Here is a 24,972-nt window from a genome sequence, read left to right as displayed (position 1 = left end):
TCACACTCTTTTTCACAACCTGAATTGCTGAGCATGGACTGTGACATGCAATCCTCCTCCTTGGCCTGTGCAATCCTCCTCCAAGCCAGTGTTGAAGGCAGAGCTGCCCCGAGCACAAAATTAGACTTGACACCCTGCAGAAGATGTTTCTGGTTTTATCTTTTCTTAAAAAAAAAAAACCAAACACAATCTGACTCTGCATGTAACACTACTCAAGTTTTGCATTAACATTGCAGTCACTTCGCACAAACTGAGAGCTGGCTACAAAGGACCTTGTAGTCAAACCACATTTGACTACCACAAACTACCAGAGTAAAAAAAACATTTGACAAACCACAAAACTACCTAGACATGTTATTCAGAATTATTCAGAGCTAAAGCAGCTCAAATTTAATCTTAAAAAATACAATTTAATTTAACTGAAGGTACTCCTTCCCAAAGAAGCAGGTGCCCTCAGAGATGCTTGGGAGAGTGTGCAGGACCTCTCATGCCTGACATGCACTTCTACCAGCTGCCTTGGCAGCTGTCTGGCTCCTTTCAGACACAGTGAAAACCCAAAAGAAAATCCCAAAAAAACCCACACTGCCCAAGCTCTCCCAAGTCTGCCACTAAACCATCTGGCTTTTTGCCAATCCCATCATCTAAGTGAGCTCATTGAAAGACTGTACTGCAGTAGAAAAGACCTAAAGCAAGGGGAAAAACAATGAGGATGAGGATGCTGAGAGATCTCCTGCAAGGCAAAGAGCTTATTAAATCAGCTCATTTTTTTTTTATTGCTCCTAAAGCCTGCTATCTATACAAATCTCAGCTTTGAAATTGAGGCTAGAAGCTCTCCTGTGACCAAGAACCTGAGCAGCACATTTTGGAGACCTGTGCTGGTATGCCTGCTTTTCATCCGCTTTGCAAATCGATGCATGAACTCTCCCTGCAATGTGCTAATCAATCAAATTGAACAGTTATTCAGTGCCACTGTTACTAGACTAAACATAGTATTCTAGAAGCTGAGGCAAATAGTATTTTCTTTTCTTTTTAATAGATGTTAACACTGTTCAATTTGACTCAAAGCACCAGGACAAGGCACTGCTGTATTACATTTGGGTTCTGAAACACCATGGTCATACAGTTATGGGTAAGGCCACTAACTGATGTGGTTCTTAAAATAAGACAACCATCCATCATGGCCAGCATGCTAGCATGCTGCCAGCCATAATCACATTTATATATGGTTGTAGAATGGCTCTGGTCTAGCCTGGATGATGCTGAGCTCAAAATGCTTTCAAAAACAGCACCAGGAGGTTAGAAAGTTACTTTTCAAAGAGCAAAACCAAAAAGAATTCTATGTAAAAGCAAGTATTTATAATTAGTAAGAAATCATGCTATTGCTAGGAATTAATTTTCTACTGCAGCCCATCAGCAGAGAGTGCTTCTGTTAAAGGTTTTCTCTGTATGTTCAAAGCCACAGAATCTACTTAAATTTGCAATGAAAGAAAACATTAAGCAAAACTTACCCTGAGGCCTTTTGCTGGAACAGGTCAAAGCTTCCCTGAGAGTTATCTTTGCCAATATTTGACACTAAGAAGTTAAATGTATTCATTTCATTTGACTGATCAACTTTGGGAATTTTAATAAGCTAAAAGGAAAAAAAAAGTTTATGTAAAAACTTTAGTCTACACTTTTTTACTTGCGATTAACTAGGACCATAATTTTAAATGGCAAACTGTGATTCAAAAGTTTTCTTATTTTCAATCACATCCCTAAAAAGGCTGCTTTGGCACAATTCTCCCTCTGGAAGCAGCACTAGTTATGTGTCTGTCACAGCAGTAACTGCACTGCAAAAAAATGCCATCGATTAGCCTCTTAACTCAGCAAAGTGCCCAAGTAGCAAGCCATCCTTTCCCATTTAGTGGAATTAATACACACATGCTTAACTTTAAACACATGCACCCAAGTACAATTACATGGACCGAAGTTCAGCTGGCAGAACAGATGAGTGCAATTCACAGACCATACCAAACACTGCCCCAGCTTCGTGGTTTATTTGGTCCCAATGAAGCAGATATGGGAATTAGCTCCAAGAAGGGAAAAAAGCTCCAGCAACACCCAAATTACAAGAGTAAAACTACTTAAAAGTATAAAGGATGAATTTCAACTTCAATAGGAGTTAAAATTTTTCTTCTACTTACCTCTAGATGAAATTGTTTACATAAATGTAAAATATAAATATTTCTGTAAGCTTAATCAGATGTAGTAACATTGGATTTCCCTGGCTGAACTAATGACTTAGTATAGAATTTGCTGCATTCCGCTGGAAGTTAAAAATTTAAGTATGAGGAGGCATTAAACTGATAATTTGCATAAGCCCATTTTTTAATCTGCTGCCATATAAAACAATACTGAAGCATAAAAAGCCTACTGCCATCCAACTACTTCGTTCTAAAGGTAAAACTAGCTGGCAATAAATCTAAAAAAAGAGCTGTTCTCCTGAAATCTGCTTGATTTTTTAATGGAATATTAAATAAGATGGACAAAGATATAAAAAAGCAGTATTTAACAGACTTTTAGAAATCTTTCAATATTTTGCTTGTGAGACTGGTTTTATAAACTTCAATGTAATTTGCACAATGCCCTACTACAACACAATTCCATTACCATTTATATTTTAATCATTAGTACTGGCAGAGCTTGTAACAGCTTGGGACAGTGACTGGACGTGAAAGAGAAAGGCAAGTCACCTGAACACCATATTCTCTTACTTAAGCTTGAAGTACTAGTATTCTTAAAAGTTCAATACATGCATTTTATATAAGAATGGAAATAAATTGGGAGAGTTACCAAACGCACAATCTCGGATTACATGTGCAGCTTTACCTTTTAATGATTATGAAAGTTATTACAGAGCAACTATAAACCTGAGATGACTACCCGGGCCTAAATGACGCTAAAATTCATCTACTTTCGACAAAATTTACTACCACTGATTGAATGTTTCAGTATAGTGGTTTTACTATAAACACTGCAGGTATGTATGCATGAATTTGACAATTTGAAATCAACCCACTGTAGCAGAGGTAGTGTCTTTTAGCCTGATATACTTTCTGGAAAAACAGCTATCTACTATGATCAAGCCAAGGCTGCCCCTCAAGAAATACAGCTGAACAGAAGAAGCAGGTAAGTGTTGCTATGCATGCTGGGACTCATTCTCACAGCTTATTTTGAGTAAAACTTTATTTTTCATTGATCAGCCTGAAGAATGGCATGCACAGAAACATAGTGCATATATATCAGGCATTTCTGTACCCTCATATTCATATCTCAAATTCTGGAAGGTTGCTGTGGGTTGCTCAGAGTGCCTCAGTGTGTTTTGATGCAATAACGAGAAGGCAGAAGCGGCCTTGAAGCACACTTAAAAACATGTTTGTTGCTGTTCCACTGTCATCAGTGAGGTCCTACTTCTCCCAGATATAGAAAAAGACATTGATAAAGTATGAGAAAAACAAGTTTGCCTCCTTACCGGCAGATGCCTATGAAGCTTATCACCAACAATGACCTCCCAGGAGCAAACTCAAATGGAAACACTGAATGTTTTAAAGATTCCCTCACACACAGAGGCTGAAGATGATGAGGGAGCCATCTACTACCACCACTGTGACAGCTGTCTTTGCAGAAGCAAAGAAAGGGTTTAGAAATTTACTTTCATTCTCAAATTTTTATGATATATTTTGCTCAAACTTTGTAAGAACTAGAAGACCATTGCTCAGGCCTTTTCTAAAGGAAATCCTGTAAGAAAGTGTCGTGGTCTAAACCCAGCCAGTCAGGAGTAAGGAGTAAGTTGATACGGCATTCTCTTTAATTAAAAAAAAAAAAAAACAAAAACATAGGATACATGAAACAAAAAGTGAAAGAACAGACATTCTGTAGAGGTTAAGTCTCAAAGTTTTTATGGGTTTGAAATTTGAGACTTCAGGACAAAATGGTAAAGTCTTCTTACTTCAAGCTGTTTGGAAACAAAAGAATGCAGAGAAGCACTTCTAAACCTTCACAAATGAAAATAAGTGACACAGGACAGTAGGCTACCAAGCCTATTTCAGAATCACAGAATGGTGTCCTTTTAACTGACTCACACACACACAAAAAAAAAAAAGGAAATCAAGACTTAAACACAGATGAACTCTGGTAAGCTCCAATCAAGCGTCTGTACAACCTGGGGAAAGCAAGGCAGAAGTGGGCATCACCAAAAGCATTGTTTGTGACACACAGAGGTACCCCATTCCTGCCTTATGCCTTTCACCCCATGACAGGGAAGTTTTCCTGGCAAAACTCAATGCTGCAGACCCTTCAGCATTATCAGTTTGATGTGCATGGAGAGTGGCATGTTGTGCCCTAAATGGCCCCCAGTGTCACATCTGGCCAGGTGGGAACACTTCAGAACAAATAGCGAGCAACTTGACCCTCTGCTGTCTACTCTAAAATGCTAGTTTAAATTCTATGTACTCAAACTGGTTGCAATTTCTTACCATCTAATGGATTTAGTAATAGAGAATAACCACTAGAACAATTCAGACTCTTGACTTTAATCCCTTCCTCTTAATAATTGATTTCTGGATCTATCATATTACCCTATCTTACTCTGACATACCATCCTCATTTGACTCTCTAATGTAGGAGCAGTTTTAATCATTTTCTCCAAAACCTCCTGTCCAGAATCACTCCAGTTTCTGCAGCTCTTAGCTTTTTGTACTTCTGTCCTTCTCTTTTCCATCATTCCTGCTTGTACTGTATGCTGTTACAGTATCCTCAATTCAGGCCAGATGTATTTTGCTTTCCAAGACTGAGTGATACAATCACAGAATGGTTCAGGTTGGAAAGAACCTTAAGATCATACAGTTCCAACCCTTTGCCACAGGCAGGGACACTTCACAATAAACCTTGCTGCCCAAGGTCCCATCCAACCTGCCCTTGAACACTGCCAGGGATGCGGCATTTACCAGTTCTTTGGGCAACCTGTTCCAGTGCCTCACCACCCTCACAGTAAAGAACTGCTTCCTTATACCTAATCTGAACTTCCCCTGTTTAAATTTGAACCCACCACCCCTTCTCCTATCACTACAGTCCCTAATGAAGAGTCCCTCTCCAGCATCCTTGTAGGCCCCCTTCAGATACTGGAAGGCTGCTATGACCTCTCCACACAGCCTTCTCTTCTCCAGGCTGAACAGACCCAGCTTTCTCAGTCTGCCCCCTAGTGGCCTCCTATGGAATTTGCTCCAGCAGCTCCATGTCCTTACGTTGAGGACACCAGAACCGCACACAGTGCTCCAAGTCCGGTCTCAAGAACACAGTTGAGTCACCTAATCCCTTTCTAAACATATCTACCTACTCTCTCTTCTTGTTCGTCTATAGTACAGCATCATCTTATCAGATTGACATGAGCACTGTATTTTCAGGTGCCTCTGTTCAGCATACATGTTCAAGTACTCTCTCTCTCTCAGTCTCTCTCTTCTTTGTCTTTTCTCAGAATCATTTCAACCTTACCATCTCACGTTTTAAGGGTAAGATATGGTAGCTCACAAACCATACCCACACCAGCACCCACTTCACACTGTAAGCCTCTATATGGGGTTAAAGGAGGTAAAAATAAATATTTGCAGAGCCCTCCAATTTAGGGATGTGCATCATGGCAGGAGATCAAGGACATCACCAGCTACAGGTATAGCATATGCCTCGTAAATTCTGTCTAATAAATTTAGTTGGAAGTTGCAGGACATAACAGAGAAAGTTAAAAATAAAGGAGAGAAGCCACATCATGGAAACAGCAGTTGTCTGAAACATTATCACTACAGAAGTACACTGGACTATAAACAAACTTCATTTTTTATATATTTAAATGTATCCCTACTGCATTAAAAGTTAATTGCCAATAGTCACATTCCTCAGGGCTATTTTATCTAGCACAGCATAGCTGCTACATCCTCCAGGCAGCTTAGGTGTATGTACTCCAAAACTTTTAATTACAAGGTATTTCTTAAAAATTATGATGTAATAATCCATTTCTTGCAGTCCCTCTGTGTCCTTCAGGTATTTCAGCCAGCAGCAGACATTACCATCCAGACTGGGAGTGAGATATTTCCAAACATAAGAAAAGTTCTCCTTCCCAAAGACCACCCTGTGATCTCGTGTGAAAGTATTTTAACAGTCAGCAGCTCTTTTATTAATTCAGAAATCACAGGGTTCTTACCTATGTTTTGCGCAAACTGTTCCAGGACAGTTTCAGTGGTTCTTGAGCTGAACTGCATCTAGAGGCTATCTATGCAGTACGGACAAATGATTTACTATCCTAAAGAATGCAAACCATCTTACTGCATTAGCAGATTTGCTGTTGTGCCTTCAGAGACCATCTATATACTTCCATCAAGCTCCAGATTCCTTCAGAGCAACTCTACCATTCAACACAAAAAAATTAAGCTTGCTAGTGGGGTTCTTTTTTGGTTTTTTGTTGTGGAAAATTTTGTTAGTGGAAAGAGGGGTGACAACACTGAAAGTTAACAGATGGCTCCTCAGCAGTCTTGTGGCCCCAAGATTGACACTTTTTCATAAAAGCCCCAGATTTTTTACAGCTGAGAAACAAAGCCTCCCCCAGCCTAGTAACATCTCAAACTTCACGTACTACTGCCTTGAAGCTGATACCAGAGAACATGGAAGAAAGCAGCACATGAACTTTGGCACAGAATGAGTGGGTGCAGGGCAGATAAAGCATACTGGTAATTTTTCCTTCACTTGCAGGACATCATGTCACCAGATAGATTCATTATTTCTACTCTGAGAGCTTATTTTGAATTCATCTCTTGCTCCATCCCTTGCAGCCCTCAGGCACCTGCTGCCATAAACAGCGGGTCAGGAAGCTGATCAGTGGAGCTGGACAGTCCATTCCACTTCCCAGCCAAATTAACAAACAACACAACTTTCCTCTTGATGGCAGCATAAATTCAGATAGATCTGTGTTCCCATCCACTCTCTCCTGGTGCTGCTATTTTGGCTGATGATTATCCACTCTAGCAAAGAAATTCTTTTACTAGTATAAATATTTGACAGTATAGTTTAAATTGCAAATAATCTACAATGGGAAAGGATCTTACAAGTGCAATGTTAAGAGACTTTCGTCTGCAGAAGTAGCTTTGTTATAGACACGATTCTCCCAACATCTGAGTACCCTTCAGCCAGACTGAGCTGGACTAGGGCTGTAGTTCCACATCTGTGGGCAGTCTTTAAAAATGAGTCTTTGACCATCCCTTAAAATTCAAATATTAAACCCAAAATCTTAAATCATTCTACTTGGAAAGCAGTCTGTATTTAATTTTACCTTCAGCCTTAGTTCTCCAATTTGCATCATTGCAAAACTGATTGTTTAACAGGACCTATGGCCTTTAGGAGGCCTCATTTCCTCATGTTTTCTTTCAACTTTTCAACAGGCTTGAAATACTGTCAGAGTTTCAGGACAGGGTCAAGAACAATCAGTAGTCTGTGGTATACAAACCCCTACCCCTCAGCACTGCTATTCTGCTTTACACCTTGAAACCAACCACTGAAAGTCCATTTTAAAATATTAAATTTGCCCTCCTTAGTTGACGACTTACAAGGTATTCCCATTGCTTTCAGATTTAGGCTAAAAAGTGAGAAAAGCAAGATAAAAAAGAAGCATATCTAAAGCATGATTCACTTTCAACTACACTGAATTAATAATTACTAAGAAAATATACAATGCAAAACATCTGGCACTAAGCAGATTTTACAAATATAGATTATTTAAAAAAAGCAAAAGTGGTTAAACTACACTGCATCTATTTTCCAATATCAGTACAAAATACTTACCCCTTGGGATCCTTGAAACTGAATTGAAGGCTGAGAAGAAACACAATCCTACGAGAAGAAAAGTAAGTAGAATGTAAGTAAACTGACAAAACTCCACACTCCAGCAGAGGGTTCTTTGTCTGCAGAGAGCGAAGGTGGATGCGCCCACAGCAAACTCTTCATGCTCCTACCATGATGCAGATCCCAGGGGCCAGGGCTCCAGCAGGGGCTCCAGGCTCCTCGTAGCACGCAGGGCTTCCCCCATATGGTGCCAAGGAGCACAAGAACTGATACTTTATCACCATCAGGGTACCACAGGGAGCCTAGAAAATGCTGTACAATGGTATCTGCTGGCACTGAAGGGAAAACCAATCCCTTCTCTGCCTGAAGTACCACTAATGTGGGAGTCCAAAATTATGTGCTTTCCCACTCTCAAACCCTGCCCTACTGACCCAGTTGCTTATGGACTGAGATGGCTTCGTTTCGGAAGAGACTATTAAATGACACATTTTCACATGTACTTGAGTTCTAGGTATCAGCTTAGATTACGTGATGAACACAAGCAACCTGTCTACTCAAAGGGTCTTGACAACAACAGCTTTCCTCGTCAAGACAACACACAGGGCCCTGTCACTTCCCACTGTCAAGATTACCTGCTCTTTGCTTAGATCCCCAGGTGTGGACCAGCAACGCCAAGGAGCACTTGCAACACTAGAAACCAAGCATCCTACTGCCTCCCAGCAGTGCAATCAGCCCAGCTGTCCTCAGGAAGGCAAGGAGTAGCCTCTTCTCCCTCACACTCTTAATTCACTAATTAACCTCAACAAGCATGTGTCTTAAAGTCAAAAATCAAACTGGCTCCCAAAAAAATCCTGAGCTCCCTCAAACAATCCTCACTTCTTCAGTACCTATCTGCCAAGCGAAATACACAACATGGCCAAAAATAATAAGAGACATTTGCACCTTGTCACTATGAAGTCTCTCAGCCTGCACCTGACCTGCAAGGATGGAAGAGTTCTTTACTACTGCTGTGCTGACACCACTGTCTGTGAAGATGTGCAAATGTTAAAGGAAAAACAAACAAAAAAAATAATCAAGGAGCTTGCTAGTTGGAAATGTCTTTTCTCTGTCACAAGCTGGCTTCTGGTCAGGTCTGCTCCTCGACACAGACCAAACAGCAACACCACCAGTGCCAGCAGGAGCCTGCTGATAAGAATATCCCATTCTAGCAGCAATGCTGACTTTGCTCAGCACTACTGAATCCTGAAATTATGCTGCTGGACACAAAACCATGGTCAGCTATGCTGACAAGCTCAATTTGCTAGGCTTTGTCCATAACATGTTGCAGGGAGTTTGCCAGCCCACTGCAAACACTTAACCTAAACAAGTTGCACCAAAGGATGAAATCCTAATGAATAAAGACTTTATTCCAGCAAAAGCAAGTGTTTATGGATTTGGAGTTTAGGTGCCATTCAGAAGCACGCAGGATTGGGAAGTCGATTTAGATGGAACCCTGCCCTCTCTTCCTTCCAGCCAGATTCCTCCTCCTTCACTTGCACTTCTCTCACGCTTTTGCAATAAAATCTGTCTCACTCACCCAGCAGGAAACTCTCCACCACACTGATCTTGGCAATGAGCTGGTGCTGCTTAGATAGGTACCAGCGAGTGCTGGAATGTACAACTAAGCCAAGTCTCAACACTGCCTAAGAGCATCACCTAGTGCCACAAAACCCTGGAGAGGGGCTCAGGAAGAAGTAATACCACTGGAGGGCTGGAGCTCCCACATGAATTGGCAGTAGGGTCTTTAGAAATGACTATGCTTGTTTTTCCACAATTGGAGGCTTATACATTTTCTCAAGATACACAGCAGCCAACAATAAGTACAACCTTAAACACTGAAATGGCTTGCTGAAAACTTTGTCTCCACAAACCTTCCAACTTACAGGCAGAAAGTTTTAGAAACGAGATGAGTTTGAGACTACTAATGTACCTGTCTGCTTAACCAGCACATCCCAAGTAAGCTAATTTTAAAAATTAGTGTTACACAAAGTCTGGCTAACAGGTGTGAATCCTAACCCTTGTCTGACATTTTCCAGAATGAAGTTTAACCTATGAAGGCATTTCACAAAACACTGAGCCAGACCCGCAATGCAATGATAAGCGTAGGACCACGCAGCAGCCATCACCGAAGCAGTGACTCACAGAATTTGACACAAACTGGGTTTTGAGCTGGAGCAACTGTGCTGGTGTAACCAGCCACCTCCCCTGCTTCAGTGGGAAAAAATGCCATTAAAAATACTCTGAATTTAGCAGGGCATCAAGCAGAAAGGTCCCACCTATGTGCTGAGAGATGGCCTGGAGCAGCAGGCTGCTGTGGCAGGGAGAGGGGCAGCCAAACCTTCTGTCACCTCTGGGTCTGACAAGCTGACAACCACCACAAGCTGTGGACCTGAGGAGGTGGATCTCAGGTTTCAGCACAGATGCAGGAAGCACTACTCCAAACCCCCATTCCCTCTGATCCCAAGATCACCCAGGTTTTCTGCATTTCTTTTCTCACAGCAAAGAGTATGAAGTTTTGGAGAAGCCAGAGACCAGAAGTCCCACCACTTTCCCATGCTCATTCCCCTCATACTTCCTCACCATCTGCCCTCATTAGGTGTTTTAGAGGCTGCAACCCTCATTAGCCCTGTACTGCATCCATTTATACACTTGCTGTCCACTAATTAGTTGAGTCCCTGTTCAGACCTTCTGATACTGCCCACTCCCAGCCTCCTATGATGGCAAGGTGCACAAGTCCACCATTCAACAGGTGAACAGACTCACTTGCTTTACTTTTTTCTGCCAGCTCCATCAGCTGCCCTCTTGCTCCAGTGCTGAAGATGTGGGCAATATCATTTTCTACCATCACCTTACCTACAATTCCCCGAGCCACAGTACCATATCTTTCATACCTCAGCCTTCATGGTCTCTCCTGCTACAGCTGAAGAGAGGAAGATAAGGACAGCTGTCTTTCCTTGCATCCCTCACAAACTAGGATTGTACAGGTGACTCAAAACGTGGGTTGACAGAGCACCCAAGAGCTTTGCAGAACACCAGTGACTCTCTCCATCACCCTTACGCAACTGCTCTTTATTTAGATAAGGAATAAGTTCTCCTACACAGGCCTGCTTAAAAATATTAGCTAGAGGTGTGACAGTCAGGTCGTATATCTCTCCTTAATTCAGGGGCCAAAAACTCAAGAGCTTCTCCAGGTCCACTGTTTTGCTTAAGTCTCTGTGCATACACATGGCACACTGCAAACAACTCAGATACTTACACGTCAACACCCCTGTACACGAAGCTACTTACTTACTGTTTTTCAGCCATGGTGACTCAGAGAAGCAGAAGATGCCTTCATATCAGCGCATTAAAGATTCTGATGTATTATAAAATTCTTCATGTGCTTTGATAATTTTTAAACAGCTATGTATTATGCAGGAGGAGGCTAGAAGAAGATACTGGAACTCCCTGGGAATGCCATCCTAAGGATTTCCCCACTCTCCCTCATCTTCCTATAAGCACCTTCTCTTCCCTTTCAGGGTTTCAGCCAATCAGTGAGCCAAAAAATGTTATTAGTCAGTTCAGAGTATCCCAAGTATCCACACAATTTATTATAGAGGTCTCGCAAGGAGAACTAAAAAGCGTTTGGATGGAAAGACTACCTGCACTGACAAAATCCATTAAATTACTACAAAGAATAGTACCGCTTCCATGGAGGATCCCTCCTTACATACACACTCCAGCAAGTGCATCCATCACATCATGCTTCTCACTGGCTGGAAAGACAGTGAGGTACCAAAGCAACCAGCCAAGCTGCACTTACTGAAGTTCTGGTAGCCAACTCTGACTTCCCAACATGTAATACATAAAAAAAAAACCCATGCTCTGGGTAGCAGAGCCATTTCATGGATATGGAGATGCAACAGGAACTTAGCCTCCTTTGGTGTTTCCATTCTGATTTTTTGAGCTTTGGAGTTAGTGTTTTGTTGGTTGTTTTAATTTTTGGTGTGTGGCTTTTTTCTTTTTTTAAATATGCAATGCCTCCCACACAGTATTCAGTAAGCAGGAAAACCCAAAACATTGAAAAGACCTTAGCAGCACCTCACAGAAACCAGTTCATTTATCCTATTCACCATGAGCAGGTTTAAATACCATTTTACAAGCAGTAAGAGATGATAACAATCTGTATTACCTGGTAGTTTTGGGTGTCAGATGTGAAAAAAACAAAGTTAAGATTTTCACTGAGACTTTTTGGCACTCAATATGCTTACCTGTAGCTTCTGGTTCCCTTCACTGTAGCCATGACCAGCATACAGCAGTGGCAGCCTACAAAGGGATCCTGCCAAAGGAAGCACTCAACCACCAAAACCAGACTGACAGCACTGGAACAACATAAGCAGAAGCAGCATGCACACGCAGCGCAGAATGGGCCTCCCTGGCACATCTCCATCTGTGCACCCCATCTCCTGGATCCACAGTACTGATATTGCAGCTCTGGGACCAGACAGGATCCCCCTTGGAAGAGGGAAAGAGGTGGCGTGCTGGCTAGAAAATGGGACTGCCCTTCCTAAGGAAGCTGACAAGTAGAACTACTTAGCTGAACTGGAAAATAAAGCTGTATTCTTGTTGCATGGCCATCAACAGCTTAACAGCCCATGGTGCCTGAAAGAGTTAAGTCTGGCTCCTTTCTTTACCCATTCCCTCCAGCACTTACCCATTCCTAAGGTGGGCAGGGGCTGCTTGGCCTTGCTTTTAGGGCAGGACCACAGGACATCCTTCCTGCAGGACACAGACACTGAAGCAGGGCAAGCCATCCCACACTTCTCTCAGTTCTCTCCAGAAGTGTGGCTGCAACTCTATCCTTCAGGGCAACACACAGCACTTAACCAAACTAAAGCCAAAGTATTGCTCCCTGCTACACAGAATACAAAAAGATTAGCTATGCTTTAAATTAATACTGCCACAGATGATATGCAAGGATCTTTAAGCATGCTGCTCGATACAGTCAAAGGAAGTCTAGGCAAGAATGCTCTCCATCCCCTGAAACCAGTCAGCCCCAGGCCAGACGATGGAGTGCATAAAGCAAGTATGGCATCAGAATTTCTCCTCACCTACGGAATGCTGCAGAGATCAGGCCTGCCCAAGAGATACAACCTCTATTCTGTATTTGTAAAGAAGGAGGTGAAGCTAATGTTTTTAATGTAAGAATTCAAGAGTGTTTCAAACTTTAACTGTCATACCAGCTAAGAAAATCCTGAGCAGCAGTAACAAGGAGTGCTTCATTCTTTATGCAGACTGTTTAAATTTGAACATTAAGCAATTAAGTATGCAGAAACTGATTACGTGCCCAGATTCTACAGGTGATGGTGATAAGTAGGTCATAGGAGGGTTATCCTGATTTTTCCCCTCTACAACTTTTTTTGATATTACCAGCATTATACAAATAAGATCTTCCAGCCCAGGACAGAGGCAGCAGTAGAGCTGTCTGCTACCTTCCACGTATTCCCTTTATCACATTCCTCAGTTTTCAGCAAGGCTGATTTTTACCCTTCATTGCATATTTTTCAGTTGCACAGTCAGAACTGAAATGGGCCAGCAACGTAGCTGAGCATTAAGCTAGACAGAAGGAAGGTACCACCAGCTACAGACCATCAATCCTGTCCTCCTCTCGCACCAGGCAGATGTGTGAGCTAGCACATCACAACAAGACCTATTTAAAATTGAGACAACAGTTTCCTCTCCCTCCCTGATTCTTCCTCCTGATATGGATATTCTTGTCAAATACTAATAAAACAAGCCACAAAGCATCTGCAACAAGATAACTCTGCAATCACTTCCCGAGCAGCGCCACAGAAGGATTTTCTGCCAGTGCAAAAGTCAGAAATGCATGATTTGGATAAACAGTTTTAAAGATGACTCTTTCTAAACCCAGAAATTCTGGAAGCTAAAATAACAAAGCTCTAAGTTTATGTGTTCTATTATTCTTCGCTTTGCCACATTCTTCCACATGGCACATTCAAACTCCATTGTGAGTAGGTGAGGGAAAGCAGGCCTGGCAGGAAGAGTGGAGAGACTCATTTACAGTTCGGGAGAAGAAAAAATAGTGAAATAAGGAAAAGAATCTCAATTAATTTCTTGATCAGAATGACGACAAAGAGCTTGTTAGCCAGTTTGCAATTTCTAGATAACTGGGCATTGCATTATGCTTTTTTCATGGAAAATTACATTTAAGTGAGAAATTCATCCTTGTTTAGATAAAGCAAAAAAAAAACCAAAACCACAGGAAAGTAATTTTGTTTTCATAAATCAGAAATAAACATCTTCCAAGCTTATCTACCTGCCGTGAGGAAAGCAGTTTCTTTTTTTTTTTTTTTTTTTTTTTTTACAGTCAGCGTGCTTGAACATACAAAATCGCCCGGTGTCAAACTGCGACACCTATAATGTGTACGCGACCCCCGGGATTCACCTCTCCGCATCAGAGCGCCTGAACACCCAAGAAGAGGCGCTCAGCGCCCGTCGCCAGGTACATGCAGCCCCTCTCTGGACCACGGAACTCGCCCGTCCTCAATTAAAAGCTTTCGGTGAGTGGGGGGCATGCCGGCACCAAGGAAAGCGGCGGCGACTGCAACTACCAAGTACCTGAGTCACTTTTGGAAGCGGCGCGGGCTTCGAGCTTGTGGCAGCCCAGGAGAGGTGCGACCAACCTGCTGCGACAGCGCAGCGGCCCTTGTACCAAGGACTGCACGACGATGGAGTCCTTAGTTTTGGCCGGGAGGCGCGGGAGAGTGGGGCTGGAAGCTCGTCAAGTGCCACGGAAAGTGCAACACCCGCTGCCTTATACCGAGCGCCTTGGACCCGTCCCCCGGGGTGCTGCGCCCCGGGGAGCCCACGGAGCAGGAGCGGGGACCGAGCGAACGCTGCCCAGAGAAGGAAGCACAACACCTGCCCATGCACCACCGCGGGTCCTGCGAGAGGGACCTCGGAGGACAGGGGATGCACACCTCGAAACACCGAAGCGACACCCCTCTCCGTGGTGCAAACCAGCCAAGCACACACCCCCTCACCTTGCCGCTCCGGTACTCCTCCAGAGCTCGCATCGCGGATTCGGTCATTCTGATGGGCAGCACCGAGATACGGGGTGCCCTCTGCTCGCGGGACATGGTGTACTTCACCCCCTCCCGCAGCTCCGCCATCTTTAACGAGCCCCTCAACTTCTCCGACCGCTGCCACTACCGCGCTCACTGCCCATCCCAGGGCTACCGGACCGTCTGCGCGCAGCCGCGTACCGCGCACTAGCCCGGCAGGGCGTGGCCTCCTTATAAAGGCTAGGGAAGGGGCGGGCGCGTGGCGTCACTGAGGGGAGGTTCCACGGCGGCGGTGGAGGTGGTGGTCGGGGTGCCGGCGGTGCTCGTTCTGGCGGTTGTTCCACAGGGTGGCGGCGGTGGGGTTGCTGTCGGCTGTGGGGTGAGGGGTGAGGACTCGGCCCGGTCCCTGAGGACGCAGCAGCGCCCTCCACACCGGGTCTTGAGGTGGAGGACAGAGACCCGGGACAAGCTAACCCGGCCTTGGGAAGGTCAGCCGGTTCTGGGTCATTCACTGCAAGAAGGACGTCGAGATGCTGGAGTGGGTCCAGAGAAGAGCAATGGAGATGGTGAAGGGCCTGGAGCGCAAGATGAGGAGCGGCTGAGAGAACTGGGGGGTTTAATCTGAAGAAGAGAAAGCTCAGGGGGTCTTATGGCTCTCTACAACTGCCTGAATGAAGGCTGTAGTGAGGTGGGGGTCAGTCTCCCAAGTAACAAGTTCAGGGGGAAACACTCTCAAGCTGTGCCATGGGAGATTTAGGTTGGAAAGGAATTTTTTTTTCTCCAAAAGGATGTTCAGGCATTGGAACAAGCTGCCCAGGGCAATGGTGAAGGCACCATCCCTGGAAGTGTTCACAAACCGTGTAGACAAGGGTCTTAGTGGTATGGTTTAATGATGACCTTGGCAGTGCTGGAGTAAAGGTTGGACTTGATCTTAAAGGTCTTTTCCAACCTGGTCAATTCTGTGATTCTACAAAACATCACAAAACTGTCGTGTGTATTTTGGGCATGCTACCTGTAGGGAGCCATGATGGTACCTCAGAGGTTGCCAGCTTCACCCACTGCACCACTATTGCTGATTACTGTTTTGTTTTGGACATAGTACTAGGTGTTTTGAAGCAGTTTTGTAGTGTGGATCGAGTGTTTCAGTAGGAAATTGCCCCATTTTATTGTCTCAGGAAAAGGAGCAGTTTAATATCACTGCACACATGTAGCCTTCTAGTGTAGGCCGGACGTAACTTAGAATGATAGCACAGAATAAACCAGGTTGAAAAGATCTTTAAGATCATGAAGTCCAACTGCTCCCCCAGCACTGCCAAGGCTACCACTAAACCATGTCACTAAGGACCTTGGCTACATGGTTTGTGAACACTTCAGGGACTGTGTGTCCCTGGGCAGCCTGTTCCAATACCTGATCAAAGGTATGTGGTCATTCATTTCATCTATTTAACAAAATCAGTCTGAGATTTCCTCCTTTCCTACCCCACAGTTTCCTAAAAAGAGGCAAGCCAGCAGCATCCAAAGGCTCTCATGTTCTCTGTAGAAGGAGCTGGCATGAAACAGTGATTGCTTTAGCCCTTGACCAAAATTACAGTCCTGCTGACTGCAGGTTGCCATTTAATCTTAACATGCATGGAAAGTACATGCATTTTAAAATAGTTTTATTTTCATTTTCCCACTATCCCATCTTTTCTACCATCCATTTCAGTCAGCAAGCACCAAAAAACCCATGTCCAGTCTTCACAGAGTTGGCATTTAAAAGTATACTATTTAAAATGTGTTCACTATTATCTTCCAAAGTACATTTTTCATGTCACAAATTAAACTCCTGTCTTTACCTTTAAGACTACATCCATATCTGCCCTGCTCTGGTCTCCTGGCTGACATGCTCAGATTATAATATGCTGTTTAGGTTTTCATCTCCACCAGTTTCGTTCTTTTCCTCCAATAATAGTTGCTCTTTCTTTTATACTGCCTTAAACCAAATTATCTTTCTGATATAGAATCATAGAACCATAGAATATTTAGGATTGGAAAGGACCTTAAGATCATCTAGTTTCAACCCCCCTGCCGTGGGCAGGGACAACTAAACTATGTCACCCAAGGCGCTGTCCACCCTGGACTTGAACACCGCCAGGGATGGAGCATTCACAACCTCCCTGGGCAACCCATTCCAGTGCCTCACCACCCTAATAGGAAAGAACTTCTTCCTTGTATCCAATCTAAACTTCCCCTGTTTAACACGTTACCCCTTGTCGTATCACTACAGTTCCTAATGAAGAGTCCCTCTCCAGCATCCCTATAGGCCCCCTTCAGATACTGGAAGGCTGCTATGAGGTCTCCACACAGCCTTCTCTTCTCCAGGCTGAACAGCCCCAACTTCCTCAGCCTGTCTTCATACGGGAGGTGCTCCAGTCCCCTGATCATCCTCGTGGCCCTCCTCTGGACTTGTTCCAACAGTTCCATGTCCTCTTTATGTTGAGGACACCAGAACTGCACACAATACTCCAAGCAAGGTCTCTCGAAAGCAGAGTAGAGGGACAGGATCAGCCCCTTTGACTTGCTGGTCATGCTCCTTTTGATGCAGCCCAGGATACAGTTGGCTTTCTGGGCTGGGAGTCCACACTGAAGCCGGCTCATGTTCATTTTCTCATTGATTCAACACCCCAAATCCTCCTCCACAGGGCTACTCTGAATCTCCTCTCTGCCCAACCTGTAGCTGTGCCTGGGACTGCTCTGACTCAGGTGTAGGACCTTGCACTTGTCATGCTTAAACTTCATGAGGTTGGCATCAGCCCACCTCAGAAGCATGTCGAGGTCCCTCTGGATGGCATTCCTTCCCTCCAGTGTATCAACTGAACCACACAGCTTGGTGTCATTGGCAAACTTGCTGAGGGCACACTCAATCCCACTGTCCATGTCAGCAACAAAGATGTTGAGCAAGACTGGTGCCAACACCGATCCCTGAAGGACACCACGCGTTACTGGTCTCCAGCTGGACATTGAGCCATTGACCACAACTCTGCGTGCAGCCATCCAGCCAGTTCTTTATCTACCGAATGGCCCATCTATCAAATTGATATCTCTCCAATTCAGAGACAAGGATGTTGTGTGGGACAGTGTCGAACACTTTACACGAGTCCAGGTAGATGACATCAACCGCTCTACCCCTGTCCATCAGTTCTGTAGCCCCATCATAGAAGGCCACCAAATTGGTCAGGCAGGATTTCCCCTTAGTGAAGCCATGCTGGCTGTCACCAAGTACCTTGTTGTTTTCCATGTGCCTATATATATGCATACATCCTCATTTATGCATACATATATGTATATATGTACACGTAGATACATATGCACCATCGTATGACTCCCTTTCTTAAGGTAACTTCTTGATATATACCTGTTTAGCTTCACTTTTTTGGCCAAGCTAAGCAAAAATATTTAAAAAAAAACAACTGGAAGCTCATGGTAACAGTCTCTTGACCATATATATGCATAATTCTATCCATACTATGTCATTTTTTATTTAGAGCGGGCTTAAGCAAGACATATAAATATTATACCCATAGGTGTGCCTATGCAGTGTTCTGTTGCAATCAAGATTGCCTGTTTCTTTGCAAGACTGATTCTCTGGAATGTGAATCTTTCTTAACATGACTACTTTCTTATATAACATCTCGGGGACCATTAGGGTATGGAGAGCAGACATTAGTGACTTCTTCAAGATACCTTAATGTGTAGGTCTTGGTATTTTCACCAGGTCATAATATATGCAACAAGTGGTAATGCAAAATATGTACAAAAATAAAGACAAGAAAGTAGGAGGAAAAATGTTTGTGTGAGCTCTTTGAAGACAGTTGATGCTTTATTAACTCTGCGCATTTCTCTTCCATGTCCTCTTTTCCCTAAACACATTCTACCATTGCTCAGGCCTTGAGAGGGTTTTTTGGTCTTTGCTCTCATTTGCTTGTTTTGGGAGTGTGTGATGTGTATTGTAATTTTTTTCTGTATTTTCAGATACCACATGTGTGACAAACAGAATAGAGCGGTGTGCTTTTGATTTTGGGACTTTGCCACCCCTTTCCTCTCCAGTAAGTTTGACAGATCACGACAGGAAGAAGGTGGCAAAGCCTCTCCCCCACCAACAGTCCTAAGAAAGGAGAGACAACCTCATCCAAGAGACACATAGCCAGGAGCTGTAGTAAAACAAGCCAAAGGGTTATAGTGGAAAAATAAACACCTTCAGCAATGGCAAAAGCACAGCTTAATTTGTGCTCAGTTCACCGGCTTGCAGATTGTCTTTCTGCTGCTAGTTTTCCTTTGTGAGAACATGCAGAATGTAAATAATGTTTTGTGGGAAATGAAACATTTCTGGTCATTCACTTAATTTAGGAACTGGTCCAGCTCCTGTTATTATCAGGATCACAGTGGACAAGGATGCAATATGAGACTCACAAAAAAACCCAGTAGACTGCTTGCCAGGTTGACGGCAATACCACAGCTCTGTGGTTTTTCAAAGCACATTTGTAGGCCCTCTCCCTGAAAACAGCCCCAGAAGAAAACCTGGCATGCATCCCACTGCATGTTTTAATTAAAGGTGTGATTGCATGCTGAGCTACTTAAACTGGTGCAGCTTTGTAAGTAGTAGGTTCAGGCTAATTGACACAGGTCTCTTTCACAGTAAATTATTTAAACTTGCCTTGCAAAACTAAGTTAAGAACTTAGTTAACTGCTTTAGTGGCAAGTGATAAGTGAAATAATTTCTTCATGAACATAGATCGATATGGAAGAAGGCTTTTTGTTTTGTGTTTGTTTTTTATTCTTCAGTTGTTTAAAATGCAAATTCCAAATGAGCTTTAACATTTGTGCAGTTCCGGGATCTTCTTACAGAATTTTTTCAAACAGCATTCTGCAAGTGTCAAATTGAGGAATCTGATTTCATTTTAAAAAGCTTAAACTATTGCTCCTTTCTGATAGTTGCTTTGTAAAAGCAGAGGCTACTATCTCTATGTAAGGTTTGAGAGATTTTAGTTGTTTAAAGTGGAAAAGGAGAGCGTATGAAAGAAAGGAGCTGACTATACTGCTAGTTTTGTATACTATTTTCTCTTCCATAATCTACTTTGCCCTAGATGAGCTTCTTGAAAAAAGGAGCTGTAAAAGAAGCAGCTTGGTAGCTGGGCAACAGCATCATTCCTCACTTGGCTATTGAGGTGTGACAGAGCAGTGTATGCAAAAGGAGACAGGGGGTGCATATGTAAAAACCCAGATGTGATTCAGAGGTGTGCAATTAACCTTGTAGCAAATACCACAGCCAAAGGGAAATGACAGATAAAAGCAGACTATTTTCATTCCTTCCTCTGCTTCTCCTGTATTTATTTCTCTACTGAAATGAGCAAAATTGCTTTGCAGTTTTTCAGCACTGTAGGGCATTTATGTGCACACACACGCAAAATGAAAGAGCAAGCTTTAGCAACAATTTTTTAAGTCATATGGTGTGTTGGCTTGTATGCTACTGTCACACAAGGTTTAGCTGGCAGGTGATAGGAATGGGGCTATCATTCCTATGACGCCACTGCTGAAAATCAGCATTGCTTTGGTCTGCGTTCAGGAAGGGAGGAAGGAGATAGCGATGCTTTGGAAACCCTTCGTTTCTAGCAAGGGTTTCTCTGGAGCACTGTGCTGGTGAGCACACAGCAGTTCAGCACGCCTGAAGTGCTGCTACCACAAGGGTGTGAAGTACTGATAATGCAGAGTGGGCTGATAAGTGCGTGATGAAGGCAACTACCTTGCAAAGGACTTTCGCAACTAAAAGATTTTGATGTGATCTTCCATTCAATAATGTCAGTGGCAGGACATCCACCTGCTCCTGTTAAATAGGATCAGATCTCACAGGTGGCTGCCATGATCCAGCCTGTGGAATTTGGGGGTTTTCTATTTTTTATGCTTGGTACTGCAATCAAAGGTCAGATGACTTCAGTCTTGCTTACTGTTATTGTGGTACTGCATTGAACCCACTGAAATGTGAACAGCTTGAATAGGCAGGACCCCTCAAGGTCTTAATGGCTAGCACTTTCTCTAACAAATGTTAACAAAAGCTTCCATAGAGAGTTGAAACAAAATCTTCAAGTGTACCTAAGAAATGGTTGTACTTAGTTTTTGGTAGTCTTCAATAGTAAATTAGTTCCAAGGATGTCAAAATGTTGCTTTAAAATTCAGTGAAATACTGTCCATCATACAAATGATACAGAATTATGTCTTGTCTCTCTTTTTATAGCTATCACTGTAATTCCTGATCCCTGTTCTACATGGGATCGTTCATCACTCTGGCAAAAAGTAAAACCTTCCATCCCTTCTTTTGAACCCCACAAGAGGTATCATATAGGGTCAGATGCACAATTCCTCTGCAGTTCTAGTCCTTGGTAGAGCTGCCTTCTACATCTGCATACTGCCAGATTTGATCTTGCATAATTTCTGGTTTGTAGATTATTTTTGCTACTATTCACTGGCTGTGTGAAACTGAGAGTTGTATCATTTTCAAGTTGCCCAAACAACTTATTTAGGCTCATATTAGGCCCTTGTCCGTATGAGGCACAGGAAAAATCAGGAAGCATTTAGAAAGAAGAATTATTTTATTTAATCTGTATGCAGTTTTAAGCTAGTGGCTGTTTCCCATCAGTCCTAAAGCTTGTGCCTAAGGGTGTTTGTGTGTATATATATATATATATATATATATATATATATATATGCATTTATTTCTGTGGCATATATATCAAAACATAGGCAAGATTTCTGATTTGAAAAGGCTGTTGAAAATACATGAGAGGAAAAAATGTTTTGTGGTATTTTAAATCTAAACATCATTGTTACTTTTTCAGCTGAAATTCAGCAGAATTGTGAAACATATTCCTGCACAGTGTGTGCTGTTGGTATTACTGACTTTCCTGCCATGAAATACAATTTTTTCTTTATCCTGCTTAAAGAAAAAAAAACAAAATTGTAAGGCAAAGACTTCGCCTGTGACCTTGCAACATGCCTTGCAGGTGTGGTCGCTGCTGGGGAGCACCCACTGCATACAGCACAGCACACCACTGCCTTGGTTTTAGCACAAGTTGGATCGATGCAGTGCTTTTTAAATTCCCCTGGGTAACATGAAGTTGCTAAGGTAACCAAGACTGGAACAAAGAAGCAGGAGAACCAATCCGTAATTCATCAGGCCAAAGGACATTATCCACTTCTGTAATCAATTATACGCAAACATAATCATTTCATGACAATCTGGCATTTCAAAGCAAATGCTTTACTTTCGTCAAAGTGTAGTTTCAGATGCATGAGGATGAGTCTTTATGCTTCTCTGAAGTCATCTAGTAATTTTTAACTAAATTATTGCTTATTAGATAGAAGGGGTAACACTGGGCTGAGACAGGAAGAAACTAGGATTTGAATTTATGATTTGATTTTACTAATGCTTGAAAGATGTGAATAGAATGACAGAGTAGTTCACAGAAAGTTTTGTAAGTTTTGTTGTTGCTCCATTTTATATAAGTTTGTGTATTTTAGTCTATGATATTCCAAAAGACAGTATCTGCTCATAGTTCAGTATGCACACAAGTGTTTGCAGGATGAAAGGTAAACTAAAGTCACGTATGTCTAAAGCAGAAGCACTATTGAGTACTTGCTCTCCGCCATGAGAATTTAGTTTAAGTAGTCCTGTGTTTATAATGTTAACATGCTGTTTCTTTGCAAAGCTGAATAATTTTCTTGATCTATTATCAAGGCATGACATTTGTTCCCCTGTCGGTTGAGGTGATTTTGGTGGGTGAAATGATATACCCATGTTATTTTCTTCATAGTCAGAGAAATGGTCCAAAGCCACAGCAGCTGTTTGGATGCCATCACAGGAGTCACCTGCTCTTCACACTGTCATCTGAGTGTCTTGTCCCCATGTGGAGCCCATGTTTGAACCCCTCTTTCAGCTCCTGCTCCTGATGGAACAGAGGGACCTTCGTATGGCATGAAAGGCTGTGCATAACTGTAACACCAGCATCAACAGGCTAGCATCTGAAACCGAAGCTGATAACAGGCAGGTTTACCACACCTAATTCTACCTGGCTTATTAGCCATGGGTTGCAATGCGCTGTCTTTTGTTCCTTTGTTCCTCTCTGGAGAGCATGAGTTTTGCAGAGAATTAATTTTTAAAATATGCCTTCCTGGACTTTGGTAATTTTTCCCTGTTTCTCAAAGAGAAGGAGGTCAGTCTTCTGCATCCCTCCTTGCCTTCTGTGCATGTTTTTTTTTTTTTTACTCGGAGGTCTAGAGCATCACTTGGGAGCAGATGGCCATCTGGGAGGTTGTTCTCTTTCTGCACAGCTGCAATAGGAAGAAGAACTCCTATGCCACACTCTGTGGTTTAATAACCTTGTGCATTTGCAAAGAAAATTCATTGCATTTGGTATATTAATTGCCATTGAAATAAATGTAATTTAAACTGGCATATACTGGTCCTAGAGGTTTGCACCAATTCAGCTGATTTCATCCTCCAGGTAATACTACATCCAGTCCTAGGAAGCCTATGCTAAAACTAAACATAAAATCACTGTGATGATTTGAGTGAAATCAAATCTGGAAACCAAGCATAAAAACTGTGTTTTGTTTCTGTCAGACAGTGGTCTCGGGTGTCCAGCAGCCAGCGCAGAGCCGATGCCAGCATTGCGCGGTGTCTGCTGGCCATGTGTCCATATGGTGGTGCCAGCACCCTGGCATTTGCATGGGGAGAAATGAACAATACAAATTACTTAACACAAACTGGCCTGTGCTCTGAAATTATCTAGAGGCTTTTAACTAAATTGTTGCTTAATATTAGATGGAAGTGGTAGCATTGGAATAGCACTGTTCCAGGCTGAGCAGTAAGAATGCTGCAAATACTGTATTTGTGTTTTCTTGGCTATACTTCTGCTTGGCCTGGGCCAGGTTTATAGGGTCAGCTTGTCCTCAAACTCAGCAACACAGCTACATGCGTTGCAGAGGCATGGGCTTACCCTCTGCATATTGCCCCAGTGGATGGAGAAGAGCTCACCGTACAGCCTCTTTACATCCCCTGACTTGTAGAGCTAAAATCGTCAGTCCAGTGTCTCTGGATCCTATCTAGTATTTCCAGATTTAAAAATAGTCATTAAATCAGAAGCAGTTGTGTTTTGTCATGAAAAGCTGTCAGAAATGACAGACCTTAACTTTGGTTTCCATTCACTTTAAAAATTAGTAATAATCTGTAATATTCTTGGTTTCTCTCGTGAATGAGCTTTTTGTGATTGTACTTTCTGTAAATAGCCAAGTACAAAGAAAATGTTATTAGAAGGAAATAAACATGACTTTTGCTTTCTGTCCTTGCTTTTTGGCTTTTTTTTTTAGAGAGGAGAAGAAGCTATAATTACATAAGTTTCCCAAAATGGAGAAAATAGGGCTGTGATGGTGAACTTTAAGTTCTACTTATTGTCTTTATGAGAATGACACCTGATTCCCATATTTTTCTCTTTATTTTGAGGTTATAGAATCAGTAAAAGCTTCCAGATTTCTTGAAGTTTCTTTTTGTATCACTTTTTATCATACTGTGTATCAAGTGTCTTTTGTTTCATTGCTTGAATAAAATGTACACAATTATGAAGGATTCTTTTACTCAGCACTACTTTTGAATAGTTAGAAACGTACCAGCCTTGATGTACTTTCTTATGGAAGAGTTCAGCTGCTGAGCTTGCTCCTTGTTAAAGCATATGTTTGAGTCCTTATTGTAGTTTTAGTCCTTATTGTAATTTTACTCTATTAAATAGAAATACAGCCTCTTTGCAATATAATACATGCCTTATATGCATCTCTTATGCTGGAGAATCATTAAACCAATTACAGACATGTTTTCCTGACTGTAATTCAACCTGTAATTTATGTGTAACTTAGTGCGCAGCAAGACATTTGTTTTTTTCTTCTCTTTCTCAGCACCATTCTTAAAACTAAAATTGTCCCA

General features: G+C 42.5%; 1 protein-coding gene across 1 annotated transcript in view; it reads right to left on the bottom strand.

The window, feature by feature from the left end:
* Window positions 1-15,111, bottom strand: part of ELL2 (elongation factor for RNA polymerase II 2) — a 29,987-nt gene extending 14,876 nt beyond the window's left edge. Inside the window, exons 1-3 of the mRNA XM_057423930.1 lie at window positions 14,946-15,111; window positions 7,864-7,911; window positions 1,509-1,630 (exon numbers count right to left, since the gene is read on the bottom strand). Of these exons, the coding sequence (XP_057279913.1) occupies window positions 1,509-1,630; window positions 7,864-7,911; window positions 14,946-15,074 (299 nt within the window). The 5' untranslated portion in view covers window positions 15,075-15,111. The remainder of the gene's footprint in view (window positions 1-1,508; window positions 1,631-7,863; window positions 7,912-14,945) is intronic.
* Between the last annotated feature and the right edge of the window lie 9,861 nt (window positions 15,112-24,972).

This window comes from Pezoporus wallicus, unplaced genomic scaffold (assembly GCF_028554395.1).
Source record: "Pezoporus wallicus isolate ANWC-B61680 ecotype Strahan unplaced genomic scaffold, APGP_CSIRO_Pwel_v1 contig_7363, whole genome shotgun sequence".
NCBI lineage: Eukaryota > Metazoa > Chordata > Aves > Psittaciformes > Psittacidae > Pezoporus > Pezoporus wallicus.
This window is presented reverse-complemented; position numbering and strand designations above follow the sequence as displayed.